The following is an 11,987-nucleotide window of genomic DNA, read 5'->3' as shown; positions in this document are numbered from 1 at the left end:
TTATATAGAAAAAACCCATGGAATAAAGAAGAAGAAAAAACGACGTCGTGTGCAGATAGCCAAAACTTGATATCGGGGCTCGTTTCAAAGCCAGCGATAGCTTCACGAAGAGAGAGACAGAGAGAGAGAGAAAAGCAGAAATTTTGGACAAAAATGGCTACTTTGGATTCTTCCAACTCTTCCACTGAAACTGATCTTGAAACAAGCCCTAATCCTAACCCTAATTCTAATTCCTCCAAAGCTATAATCCCAACTCGTTCCAATTCTAATTCCCCTGCCGTATGCCTCTTCCAATTCGCAGGAGACTCCGCCGCCGGTGCCTTCATGGGCTCCATCTTCGGCTATGGTATCTTTTTCTCGTTTCTTTTCCAAGCACTTGATGCCCCATTTAATTTTTTTTCTTGAAAAAAGTGAGTCTTTTTCTCTTTATGGGTTTTCTTTGGCCTTGTTGTTAGTTTGTTAAAGAACAAATTTTTGGGAATTTTTCATTGAATTTTTTCGTGTTTTTTCTTTTTGGTTTCCTTTTCTGAGGTCTTTAGAGGTGTAGAAGAAATAGGGTATTTGGGAATTTTGAATTTGGTTTTGTTATAGTAATTGGAATTTTGTGCTTTATCTGAAAGTGGTAGAATAATGAATTACGTGCTTATGTAATAATGTTAGTAGTTGAGTGGATAAGATAGTCATAATGTTGAACAATGGATTTTTCAGCATCTCAAGTTGTAATTTATATTGAATAATTTCCTTTGGATAGTGGTGACTTAGGATTCTTTTTCTTACCTATTTACGAGATTGAACAATTTCTTTCTGATAACTTTGGACCTTATGTGAGATGGACCTGTCACATATGAGAGCTTGTGTTCGAATTCATGAAGACATGTGGAATGTTTCGAAGGCCTAAGACTTTCAAGCTCTTGATATTTGTAATTGCATGCATCTTGAAGGTTGTAGTGATATGTTAAGGATGTACTATTAGATGTGTTTTGTAAGAAAATGAGCATGCATCAATAACTTCGAAATCAGTGATTTTTCATTTTACATCTGAATCTACTAGAGAAGGACTTTGCTATTATTTCCTTAGGCTGTTACTTCTATCAGAATACTTCTGTGTTAATGTAAAGATTGGGTGATATGACATGTTCTTGTCATTAATGCTCCAGAAAATGAGGGAAGCTAAAGTGAATTTAGTTCTTGGGACATTCGAGGAGTAGGATTGTATTCTTTCTTTCAGTTTCTAGGTTGCTGTAAAATGCATGTTCAATGCCCTGAATTTTATTCTTTATGTGGCACTTCAGTGTTAGGGCTTAATCTCTAGTCTCTGAGCAATCTTTTGGGTGGGATATTCTACTCGACCATCTTATCTTGGACTCTTAATTAACATTTTGTCGCGGTTAATTTATCTGCTAGAAATTAGTTCTATACTCGGGAGATGACCTTTCTATAATATTCTCCTTCTGCATTTGTCTCAGGTTCAGGATTGATTAAAAAGAAGGGCTTTAAAGGATCCTTTGTGGAGGCAGGATCTTATGCCAAGGTATGAGATTCTCGTGATTCCAGAATAATGTGATTAACTACTTGTTTTTCCCGCTTGAGTGCATAAATCTAAGGTCTCTTATATTTGCCCTTTATAGACATTTGCAGTCTTGTCAGGAGTACACAGTTTGGTTGTTTGCTTTTTAAAGAGGCTGCGGGGAAAAGATGATGGTATGCCTTGTATAAAACAGAGTAACACCGCGTTTTTGTGCTTGGCATGTTGATATACACTAATGCTGTCTTTTCTCTGCAGTTATTAATGCTGGTGTAGCTGGATGTTGCACTGGACTTGCTCTAAGTTTCCCCGGTATGAGAATCTCAAGGTTCATTTGCTTGCTGTAAAGTACAGGTTTCAGTTTGAACCTCATTTTCTTGAAATGGTTATGCTAATGCAGGCGCACCCCAGGCACTTCTACAGAGCTGTCTCACATTTGGGGCATTCTCCTTTATCATTGAAGGGCTTAACAAGCAGCAACCAGCACTGGCACATTCCTTTTCTGGGAGAAACAAGAGCGGGCCTCGTCCTATGGCACTCCGTCTTTCACTCCCGCTTCCTGATGAGCTGAAAGGAGCTTTTTCTTCTTTCTGCAACTCTTTAGTAAAACCAAATAAAGGCAGGTTTCCTCCGGCTAACTGATGGGGGGCCATTTTTACTTCTGTTATTTGTAGATTGTTGCAACTGGTTAGTGGTGAGGATGTAAACTTAAAGTTTAGTTGAGATTTTGAAGGTTTTTGCAAGCAGAATATGAAATTGTTTCTTATGTTGCTTTCCATTCTCAGTTCTTGATTCAATTATATGTTCTGGTTTAATTATATAGGTAGGTTGAATACACCGATGGAGATATTTCCTCATATCCCAGAAGCAAATGGCCATCGAAATGTCCAATCAAGGACTACTGATTTTGAATGTTAACTTTAGTAATAGTTGAATAATATTATTTTATAAAAAAAAAATTATTTTTTTCACATTTTGTTTATAATTAACATTAATTCATACTTGGAAAGAAAATTTGACAATGTAGATACCAATTAATGTGAAAATTCTTCTGAAATATGGGTATTTTATCCAAAAAAAAAATTGATTGAAATTTTAACTATTCATTTGCTCTAATATAAATTTGGCAAGTATACCAGAAATTTTGATCTTTGGAGGAAAAATCTCCACTTTCAATGTATAGGAAAGGGAAGTGGTGATCTCATATCTTGTCTGATATGCCAAACATCCTATGTTACAAAAAGTGATTCATTCCCATCAGTTAGTCTGTTATATTTTACAAGATATTTCAAAACTTTCCTCGTTTGAACCCCAAATCATTGGTTTACTTACTGCACCACATTAAAAGGTTGTTTATATAAACCAAATCTGCTACTCATCCTCTTCCCACAGAAACTCGTTTTCAACTACCCTTCCATCCATATCTGATCAAGGAAACCTCCCTTTGTTCCTTTCATTTTCATTGCAAGAATCATTCAAGTTTGAAAGATTTCATTAGCACTAGAAAACCCACTTTCAATGGACTCAGGATCCTCCTCATACACAGTTATATCAGATCTTTTTTCCTTTCAGTTTTTTTTCTCTTTTGAAGCGTTTAGTACTTTTGTTATGACTGTTTCTTTTGGTTTGATTGCAGACTTTCATCCTTAGAGTGGATACTCAGACTCCAGGTTGGGAGAAGTCCATGATCAAAGTTTTGAAGGGAATTCCAGGTGCCACTTTCTCCATTGATGCAAATGGTTTGGCTCGTGTTTCTGGTAACATAGACCCTGGCAAAACTCTCAAGCTGCTAGCGAAAGCAGGGAAACATGCTCAAATGTACTGGATTGACTCTGGAACCAATCAACCAGCGGCAGAAAGGAGAGATCATCACCATCATTTTGATGATCCCCAAGGAAGATATTGGCAAGCTAACCATCAGTACTACCATCCTTATCCATTTCCACCTCCTCAGTATCTTCCCCCGCCACCTTCAATGCTACCGGAACACTTTTATGCCGGAGAATCTCAGTGCATGATTATGTGAATAATTATCCGACCAAGTCATGCTTGAGTTGTTTTACTAGTTCATTAGGATTTTGGTTACTTGCCATCTGGTACTTATTATTAGAAGTACTTGCATCCTTGGTGGAGATTTTTTCAACTTCACCATTGGAAATGGAAATAGAGTATTGTTTCCTTTCATGATTTAATGAAATGAATAATATGAAGTTCATACATGTTACCCTCAAGTCTCTCCAAAGTCAATTTTCCTGCCAATTCATTGCGTTCTTAAGAATTTTTTCTTGTATAACTGAACAATCTACATGTCAGTATTGCACACATCTGACAAATTATCATCTCTGCTATACTTTCTTGAGTTCATTCTAGAGATCAATTGAGATCATGTTAGTCTCAACCAACATTGAGTTTTGTGTGTCTTCAACTGACAGAACTTCTGATATTTCCTGTCAACATGACAGAATTTCTAAACATGTCTGAAACTTCCTGTAAACATGATAGAATCTCTGAACCCTGATTTTCAGTGCTGAGCACAAAGAACAAGTTTAATTAGCAACTTTCAGGAATCCTTGATTCTAGCCTTTTTACCAGTGGTGAAACCTATAACATTTATTACTACAGAAAGTTTTCATTGCTACAATTTGAAAACGATGGAGTTGATTGTGTAAAACCGCCACATCCCAGAGTCATAAAATGAAAGAACAAACTGAATTAAGACACCTTAGAGAAAATCTCTCTAAGACTTGAGAAAGGGAGGCTGTTTAATCTTGTAACCGTTGAAGGTTGAAACAGTTAAAACACTCCATAAACTAAACTAGGAAACTCCTCTTTTCGAGCCTGGTGGGAAGCATCAGAAGAAAATCATATATCCTAAAGCTCTTTCCTTACTTATAATCGTAGATATCACGATTAATTGACATTAATAACTTACTAAATCACTGATTAAAAAAGGCTAAAACCTTAATTCATGATTACTGCTAAATCAGTTATAATAACTTCAGTTTGTTTCTCCTTTATAAGCAGTTGAGCCTGAGTAACCATCAAGAAAATCTTGTATTCCCCTAAGAAACACTGAAAAAAAAAATTGGTAGGATTATTTTCAGTAGCAGTCTCTCTACTTCATCAAGATGTTTTCATCATCATCAGAACAATACTTGGTTAGTAATGTATTCTTCTTTATTGATTCTTTTTCCTTTTTCTACTTTCACCAATCTTATGGCATTTGAACAATTATGATACAATTGAGGCTTGATTAATGATTCTTTCTAACGGCAATGCAGACTTGTGGTCTAAGAGTTAACCCTCAATCTCCTGAATGGTATAAAAGTCTGACCAAAGTTTTGAAGAAACTCAAAGGTGTTAATCCCTCTCCTTCTCTATCTCGGGTGCTTGAATAAAAACACTAGTTTTCTTTTGTTTCCTCTAATGGGTTGATTGCAATGCTTGTGCAGGAGCAACTTACACCATAGATGCAGAACAAGGTATGGCTCTTGTTTCTGGTCGAGCAAACTCAAACTCAATTCTGAAGAAGCTGAAGAAATCCGGTATGGATGTTGCCTGGATCAAGACCGGAAAGCCAAGTACTTACGGCAGCAGTGGATGCTATGAAAGTCATCCATATCTTCATCACCCTTATCAGTATGATCAGCAGCCTAGTTACCATTACAGCAGCTATTATGAACCCTATGGTCCTGATCCACCACATTTTGAACCTCATAGCTATTGGTCCACTCGCTACTATTAGAGCTGTTAATCATAGACAAATGATTGTTTTTTTTATCCATTTGTCTATGATTTCATTTTTCTTTGTTTCGATGAATGAATCCATTTATTATAAGGATTCATATGGATGCAACTAGGTATTAATGATATGTGAACGATCTTAAAATTTGGATGATATATCTGAACTCTTATGTTCTTACTTGGTTTTTGTTAAGAAGAAACGGTCTTTCTGTTTCTTTTCTTCTTTCAGTTTATGTTGAAAGTATATGGCTGGATATCTACTGTGGATGCTACAGCATCAGCTTTTCCTCTGTTCATATATCTACTGCCATGAAATGCAGCAGTACTTGGATTCATTTGGAATTGTCACCAGAACAAATTGTTCCTGCTAAAGCCATAATTAAGATCTGTTTGAATACAATTGCAACCTTTGTTGATTGATGAGTCTGTAGAATTGAAACTCTGACAATAGTTCATTGTTCCTATGTGGCATTCAACTGCTCAGCCATTAAAGATCTCCCCCAAGGCTCATCAAAGAAATTCATTTCTTTGTTCAAGCTAGGACATTAGAAAGTTGAATATATCTGAATCATGCAAATATATGCAGTCACAAGCTAGAAGTCTAGAACCGAAAATCAAACTAATATAACTTATTATAAGCTTTTATTGTTTTAGTACTGTTAAAACCATAACATAGCCAATCAGTCCAGAAGGCCTTTATAACAATTTGAAGCTTTACTGCATAAAAGGCCTCAATCTTTGATACCTATGATACAATTTTTACGGGGAAAACAAAGGGTTGAAACTCTCCCAGAAATCAAGTTCTAAACGTTTCCAAATTTTCTAAGTTTTGGACATTCACAGAAACTTTGTCTCTTATCAGTTTCTTGACTGCCAAGTTTTCCAACCATATTTGATGTATATCATACAAGTAATCATTCCCACAGCATAAAATATTCTTGATCATTATTATATAAAGCAAAGAAAATGGAAGGAAATAAGATCTTGGCTCCCAAAAGGCATTGATTTGCAGTACACTTACCTTATAATTGACACTAGTTTAGAGCTTCCTTAGAAAAAAGGCTTGACTTATATTCATTTCTTAAATCTTCACTTTTAGCCTAAAACTTGTCACATTCAAGAACAAAAGCCTTTCTATCAATGGCCGGAGAACCTGCAGGCATGGTAATCAGACTACTTCTGTGTAGAATTTGTCTTTTTTTATTATTATTTTGCCTTCAAACATAATAACAGTGGCTCAAGATTTTCTTGTAGACTTGTATTTTAGAGCTGGATACTGATATTTCTGGCTGGCACATAACAATGATTAAACTATTCAAGTCTATCCAAGGTTTTTCTCTCTTTTCTTCTTCTGGATTTCTGTTTATTTAGTTTCTTTCTTTAATGCCAATTTTAATTTTATTTTGTGGTTGTTAATCTTTTTTCATCAGATGTATCATACACCATTGATGCACAAGCAAAGTTAGCACGTGTTTCTGGTAAGATTGACAAAGCGCTACTGCTAAAGTTGCTAGCAAAATCCAAAACACATGCTCTTACTCATCAAATAAACTATGGGATTGATCTTCCCAAACCAGTATCAGAACCTATCATGGTAACTAAACTACATACTTCTCTTCAGCTTCCATTTTCTTCTTCTGTGAAAATCCTTAAGAGTGCACAATTTCTTGCAGAAATGTGTTTTGCTAGTGGATACTGATATTCCTGGTTGGCACAAGACAATGTGCCTACTATTCAAGTCTATGCAAGGTGTGTTTTCCCTTGTTGCTGCTTCATTTGACTTCATCTTTTTCTGTTTTTTTCTGCGCCAAATAAAATTTTGGGTACCGTAACTCTATCAGGTGTCACATTAAGGATTGATTCATTCACAAAGCAAGCTTATATTTCTGGAAAAATAAGTCCTCAGCTACAGCTAAAGTTGCTAGGAAAAGCTGAAGCACAAGCAGCTCGACTTTGCTGGTTACAGTATGGATGTGAAACTGATCCATATGGAAGACCTGTCCATAAAGAATCTGAGGCTAATGACACCAGCAGCAGCAATCCAGCTTCCAGCTCGAAACCCAAATGTTCTTTTTGCTGTTTGATGTAAATTTTTGGGACCTCAACCTTCTTTTTTGACTAGTACTAGTGTAATTTCTCCTATTGGTAATGGAGGAAAACATCATCTGTTGTGGTTTTATTTCTTGTAATAAGGCTGTCTTAGGAGAGGTTTCTGTTTGGAGGCAGGTGATATATTATCGACATGTTATGTTTGATGTCTGGTTTTTTGGGCTTTCACCTTGTTTGGTTTGTACACCCAAACCTGTTGCTTTATGTTGAATGAACTTTCTTGATTCCATGTAAGGACGTCAACTGGTAAGATACCCGATATATTTAAGGTATCCTATCCTAAACTTTATTAAGTTATAAGATATCTAAACCCTATAATTATCCGATTAAAATTTGAAAATATTACCCAAGTTCTTGGTTGTCCAAGAGCATCGCACATGTTCAATCCCCTCAAAGCATATACCATATTTTTTATATATTTATATATAAACGGGTTCGGATATCCAAAGGGTGACACTCATACCTTACCCGAACCCAAAATGTGCAGCAAAATTTCTACTTGAACTCATCCCAAACCCGAATATAAAATACTTGAACCATATATAATTGCGTTAGATACCTTCAGGTTCTAGTTAAAGGGCACCCTCAATTTCCATGAATGAACTTTTGTGAATAAAACCGGACAATGGAATCAGAAGAAAACTAAATTACATATATGTTTAATGGAAACCAATTTTGAAATGGAAAGTTTGGGATAGAGCCCCCCAAAAAACCTTGGATTGGAAGACTGATATGGTATACAATTATTCATTCCAAGAATATGAGATTTTACCTACCAAAAAACCAGTAGTAAGATTTCATGGGATTTACCAAAAACTTTTGTGATTTTCTTACGTATTTCATAGTGAATGTGGAAAAGATGCAATGGGAAGATCATGTTCATTGAATAATGGAGGAAATTTCTCAAAAATCCAACCTTAATTCCTTGATCTCCTTTGATACATTTAATTAGGTACTTGATAGTCTTAATGATTCTACCTTTGATACATTTCACTTTGCTTATGTTCATTGTCCATTGCCTATCAGGAAAGTCTCTCACTAGCTTTTAATAAGAGGAAGAACAACCTCAATGATGGATTATCCTGCTGAATACATGGTTACACTAAAACTTTCACCTTTCTGGTTTCATTTTGACAGATGCTATTATTTTCTCAATAGTTATGAACATTTTTCTGTGAAATGCTAATGCTAGTTTACTGTTTCTGGGGAGTTTGTTTTCTTCAGAACTGTATTCTAAGAGTCGATACCCAGCCCGTAGGATGGCATGCAATGCTTGTTAGAGTCTTGAGCAGCATTGATGGTGATTCATTTCTTAAGGAACAAGTCATCTGTTATGTTTGATTCCTCTGTTTTGATTTGCATCTCTTGGTAATCAGCATTGGTTTGTTTTCTTCAGGAATTACTTATAACATAGATGGAGAAAAGGGGGTTGTCCAGATAACAGGAAGAATAAACCCAAGACAACTTATGATGACGCTCGCAGAAGTAGGGTTGCACGCAGATCTTTCTCGGGTGGATTCTGGATATCGAGGGATGAACATTCCTTCGAGACATGGCTATGATTACTCATATCATGGCAGCTATGGATGTAATCCCTATGGAAGACCAGGGCATAACTATGGCTATCCTCATCAACAAAGAACTTGGCACCCCATATATGAAAACTACCCATATTACTCTCATTATCATCAACATTATCCTTACTATGAGCCACAGGCTCAGTACTTTCCCCAGCCACCACCACCACCAGAGGGCTTTCGCAATGGTGATCCTGAGTGGTGCAGCATAATGTGAAAAGACATGAATTCTTTGACCTAAGGTTTTCCTGCAAAAGAAACCTTCATGGTTTTTAACTGTTGCTGCATTCCATTGTTGATCTAGGAACTTTAAAGTATATTAATCATTCCTTTGTCCAACTTTTTATGTAAAGGACATAGGGGTTTCAAAGTTGTGCTTGAGTATTCAATCATGTAGCTAATAGGTGGGATTTCAGACATTTTGATCTTTGCTCTTTGCTCTGTTCTTGATGGTTTTGTTTATTAGCTTGATCAAATCTACATCATGACCATATCATGAGATCCTCTAACTTGACTGCAAATGGAACTATGTAAATGTAACACATGGAATTACTTTGAGTTTGATTGAATGATAATGCTAAGGACAATACAGTAAAACCGGTTGCTGCCACTTTGAGTGAAAACCGGAAGTACATATCAGGATTCTTGTTATAATGGATGAATAAATAAAATCAGCCAACTGTAAGCTTAATCAGTTATTTTCCACAAGTAACAGGATTTATTGACTCTCATAAGTGAATACTCAAAGGATCCAAATTTGGAAAAGAATGGAATAGTAGCACAGAACCCCTTCTGTTCCATCCTCTTGTCAGCTTCAGAACTTTTTAAGGGATTCTTTCTTGTGCAGTTCTCAATTCGGTTTCTTGCTTGCCTTCATCAGGAAAAGGCAGATCATAAAACTCCGCCAAGTAAGCTAAAGCTTCTGAATTGGTGTCACAGATCTTCCACAAGGATGAGACCTCTCCCTTGGAGACAGTACCCCAATCCTCGCAAACATTAAGAAAGTCTAATAGCTTTGCATAGAATGAGTCATAGTTCATTATGATGAAGGGAACAGGAAGTTCTGATCCAATCCTTTCAAGCTGAATTAATGCCAATATCTCAAACATCTCATCGAGAGTACCTACACCACCTGGGAGAGCAACTACAGCTGTCTTATCAAAGATAGAACTTCGAACTGCAGCATCAACCAATCCATGCTTTCTAGCAGAGAAAAACCTGCATTTTATTTTGAAGATCGTTCAAATGCATAGATTTAGAATTGTGTTGATAAACCTTTACAAACAGTAATATTTACCTGCATGTAAGATAAGTGTCTGAAGGCAGGTACGGATGAAAATTTGAGGTAGACCATTCTCCAGCTTCCCTACGTATCTTAAACCCACCAACTGGCTTTTTTGCTTGGAAAGCACCTGTTATAGCAGCATCCATGAGGCCAGGACCAGCCCCCGTCCATGTGGTACAGTCCAATAGGTTCGCTATCTGCTAAGGAGGAAAATTAAACTCATGAAAAGGATGGCGTTAAAAAGAACAAAAATGAAGAAAATCCTAAGCATTGGGAAAATTGTTCCAAAGTAGACAAATATTTGCTAAATTGATTTAAAGAGACACAAAGCTCTATAAATCAACTTGCCTCTCTACTGAGCTCAAGCGTTTGTGAGTAATGTGGATGGCCAGGTCCCATCCGTGAAGAACCCAAGTACACAACTCCCCTCCCAAGTCTGTGTATGAGTTCATAGCATTGTTCTATCTCTTTTCTAACCTTTCAAATGAGAAAACAAAATTAGCAAATAAGCTTCTGACTATGTTCACAGAAAACCTGCCAAATGCCAATGAAGCCCAAAATAATATATAACAGCAGCCAAAGATGACACCATAAGCTAAATCTAAAAGGAAAATAAACATCCATGCAAAAATGGCAGCAATTCGACTTGTATCTCCAAGAGATTTTGGCATTACCTTGGGCCAACAAGAAAAGATGACACTGCTCACTCAGGATACTATATCAGCTAAGCATGTTCAAAATTCCTAATTATCAAAAGAAGAGAAAAGCCAAAAATATACCCAACTTAGATCTTTGCTCAGAGATTTTGCTGGCATAATACAAAATCAAGTCTAATTCTTCAAATCAAAAGCTAGTGCTATCCAATACAATCAGTATCCTCCAAGCTATAACATCACTCATAAATCCACACAAAAGCAAGTTTTCAATAAGAATCAGAAATGACTCAAGAAAGAGAATGAAAGTTTGAGGAGAAATCAAAGAGTGGGTTTTACCTCATTGGGGCTTGTTCTTTCTTCAAAGTGAACAAATTCACTCTTGCAAAGTGAAACTCTTACAAGGTTACAAGCCTTGAAATTATTAACCAACTTGAAGCCAACACCAAAACTCTCCTTCAAAATGAAAGATTGAAACTTTACATTCCAGTGATGGGAATCTTTTAACGAAACACAAGAACCCACTGAACCCAACAATGCAAACCCCATCAAAAGGCCTTCCAAATGTATGAAAGACTGGTTTTTTGCATACACTGATTGATTTTCTGAACTGGGTTCTAAGTTATAACAACAAAAAAGAAAAGGGAAGAAAAGAACCAACTTGTTATCTTAAAATTTGCAAGTTGTGATGGAGCTTTGTAGAGATAAGGAATAATTCAGGTTCCAATTTGCTCATTGATGAGCAAAGTTGGGTGCTTTGTTGTTTCCAAATCCCTACCAGGCACATTGTTCTTTAAGGTTTTAAATATAAAACAAAATATCATTATTCTAAATATTATTATGTAATTTTTTATTATAGAAAATATTAATTTAAAAATGTTTAAATTATTTATTATTTTAAATAATAATAAATATGGAAGAAAATATTATTATTAAGTAATTATTAATTTTATTATTTCACTACATTTTCTTATATACTTAAAAGTCCAACAGTAATTGGGCCTTGATAGTCTAGATCAGTAACCCGAACATCTTATTGGGCTTAAACGGGCGCTCAATCCATTGCGTAATTTACCCTAACATAAATCCGGCCC

The 11,987-nt window shown here is 36.0% G+C and overlaps 5 protein-coding genes across 5 annotated transcripts; 4 read left to right on the top strand and 1 right to left on the bottom strand.

Moving 5' to 3' along the window:
• The first annotated feature begins 75 nt into the window (after nt 1-75).
• On the top strand, nt 76-2,298 carry LOC110419337 (Mitochondrial import inner membrane translocase subunit Tim17/Tim22/Tim23 family protein). Its single transcript, XM_021432336.2, has 5 exons — nt 76-346; nt 1,467-1,531; nt 1,629-1,701; nt 1,784-1,837; nt 1,926-2,298. The coding sequence occupies exons 1-5, from the start codon at nt 154-156 to the stop codon at nt 2,165-2,167; spliced, it is 627 nt and encodes a 208-aa protein (XP_021288011.1). The 5' UTR covers nt 76-153; the 3' UTR covers nt 2,168-2,298.
• A 427-nt stretch (nt 2,299-2,725) lies between these two features.
• Nucleotides 2,726-3,772, top strand: LOC110419338 (heavy metal-associated isoprenylated plant protein 32). The gene is made up of 2 exons (XM_021432337.2): nt 2,726-3,070; nt 3,162-3,772. The coding sequence occupies exons 1-2, from the start codon at nt 3,044-3,046 to the stop codon at nt 3,549-3,551; spliced, it is 417 nt and encodes a 138-aa protein (XP_021288012.1). The 5' UTR covers nt 2,726-3,043; the 3' UTR covers nt 3,552-3,772.
• Nucleotides 3,773-4,599: 827 nt separating this feature from the next.
• On the top strand, nt 4,600-5,270 carry LOC110418910 (uncharacterized). The gene is made up of 3 exons (XM_021431730.2): nt 4,600-4,683; nt 4,807-4,882; nt 4,978-5,270. The coding sequence occupies exons 1-3, from the start codon at nt 4,654-4,656 to the stop codon at nt 5,268-5,270; spliced, it is 399 nt and encodes a 132-aa protein (XP_021287405.2). The 5' UTR covers nt 4,600-4,653.
• A 3,180-nt stretch (nt 5,271-8,450) lies between these two features.
• LOC149527052 (uncharacterized) lies at nt 8,451-9,172 on the top strand. The gene is made up of 3 exons (XM_089784172.1): nt 8,451-8,474; nt 8,603-8,678; nt 8,775-9,172. The coding sequence occupies exons 1-3, from the start codon at nt 8,451-8,453 to the stop codon at nt 9,170-9,172; spliced, it is 498 nt and encodes a 165-aa protein (XP_089640298.1).
• Nucleotides 9,173-9,482: 310 nt separating this feature from the next.
• LOC110419500 (Putative lysine decarboxylase family protein) lies at nt 9,483-11,681 on the bottom strand. Its single transcript, XM_021432578.1, has 4 exons — nt 11,233-11,681; nt 10,589-10,717; nt 10,253-10,437; nt 9,483-10,173 (listed from the first exon to the last, which is right to left on the bottom strand). Exons 1-4 carry the CDS (start codon nt 11,440-11,442, stop codon nt 9,780-9,782), a joined length of 918 nt encoding a protein of 305 aa, XP_021288253.1. The 5' UTR covers nt 11,443-11,681; the 3' UTR covers nt 9,483-9,779.
• Between the last annotated feature and the right edge of the window lie 306 nt (nt 11,682-11,987).

The sequence above is a fragment of the Theobroma umbraticum genome, unplaced genomic scaffold (assembly GCF_002168275.2).
Source record: "Theobroma umbraticum cultivar Fairchild unplaced genomic scaffold, ASM216827v3 scaffold_67.0, whole genome shotgun sequence".
NCBI classification, from domain to species: Eukaryota; Viridiplantae; Streptophyta; class Magnoliopsida; order Malvales; family Malvaceae; genus Theobroma; species Theobroma umbraticum.
The sequence above is the reverse complement of the archived record's forward strand: the minus strand, read 5'-3'. Positions and strand labels throughout refer to the sequence as shown.

Bases quoted from the DNA above. Each gene is read 5' to 3' on its own strand.
- LOC110419337 (XM_021432336.2), top strand. From the start codon at position 154: ATGGCTACTTTGGATTCTTCCAACTCTTCCACTGAAACTGATCTTGAA. The intron at 347-1,466 runs GTATCTTTTTCT...CATTTGTCTCAG, and splicing joins GGGCTCCATCTTCGGCTATG to GTTCAGGATTGATTAAAAAG. The intron at 1,532-1,628 runs GTATGAGATTCT...TGCCCTTTATAG, and splicing joins AGGCAGGATCTTATGCCAAG to ACATTTGCAGTCTTGTCAGG.
- LOC110419500 (XM_021432578.1), bottom strand. From the start codon at position 11,442: ATGGGGTTTGCATTGTTGGGTTCAGTGGGTTCTTGTGTTTCGTTAAAA. The intron at 10,718-11,232 runs GTAAAACCCACT...CTCATTTGAAAG, and splicing joins AAAGAACAAGCCCCAATGAG to GTTAGAAAAGAGATAGAACA. The intron at 10,174-10,252 runs GTAAATATTACT...AATAAAATGCAG, and splicing joins GACACTTATCTTACATGCAG to GTTTTTCTCTGCTAGAAAGC.
- LOC149527052 (XM_089784172.1), top strand. From the start codon at position 8,451: ATGGATTATCCTGCTGAATACATG. The intron at 8,475-8,602 runs GTTACACTAAAA...TGTTTTCTTCAG, and splicing joins ATTATCCTGCTGAATACATG to AACTGTATTCTAAGAGTCGA. The intron at 8,679-8,774 runs GTGATTCATTTC...TGTTTTCTTCAG, and splicing joins AGTCTTGAGCAGCATTGATG to GAATTACTTATAACATAGAT.
- LOC110418910 (XM_021431730.2), top strand. From the start codon at position 4,654: ATGTTTTCATCATCATCAGAACAATACTTG. The intron at 4,684-4,806 runs GTTAGTAATGTA...ACGGCAATGCAG, and splicing joins CATCATCAGAACAATACTTG to ACTTGTGGTCTAAGAGTTAA. The intron at 4,883-4,977 runs GTGTTAATCCCT...ATGCTTGTGCAG, and splicing joins AGTTTTGAAGAAACTCAAAG to GAGCAACTTACACCATAGAT.
- LOC110419338 (XM_021432337.2), top strand. From the start codon at position 3,044: ATGGACTCAGGATCCTCCTCATACACA. The intron at 3,071-3,161 runs GTTATATCAGAT...GTTTGATTGCAG, and splicing joins CAGGATCCTCCTCATACACA to ACTTTCATCCTTAGAGTGGA.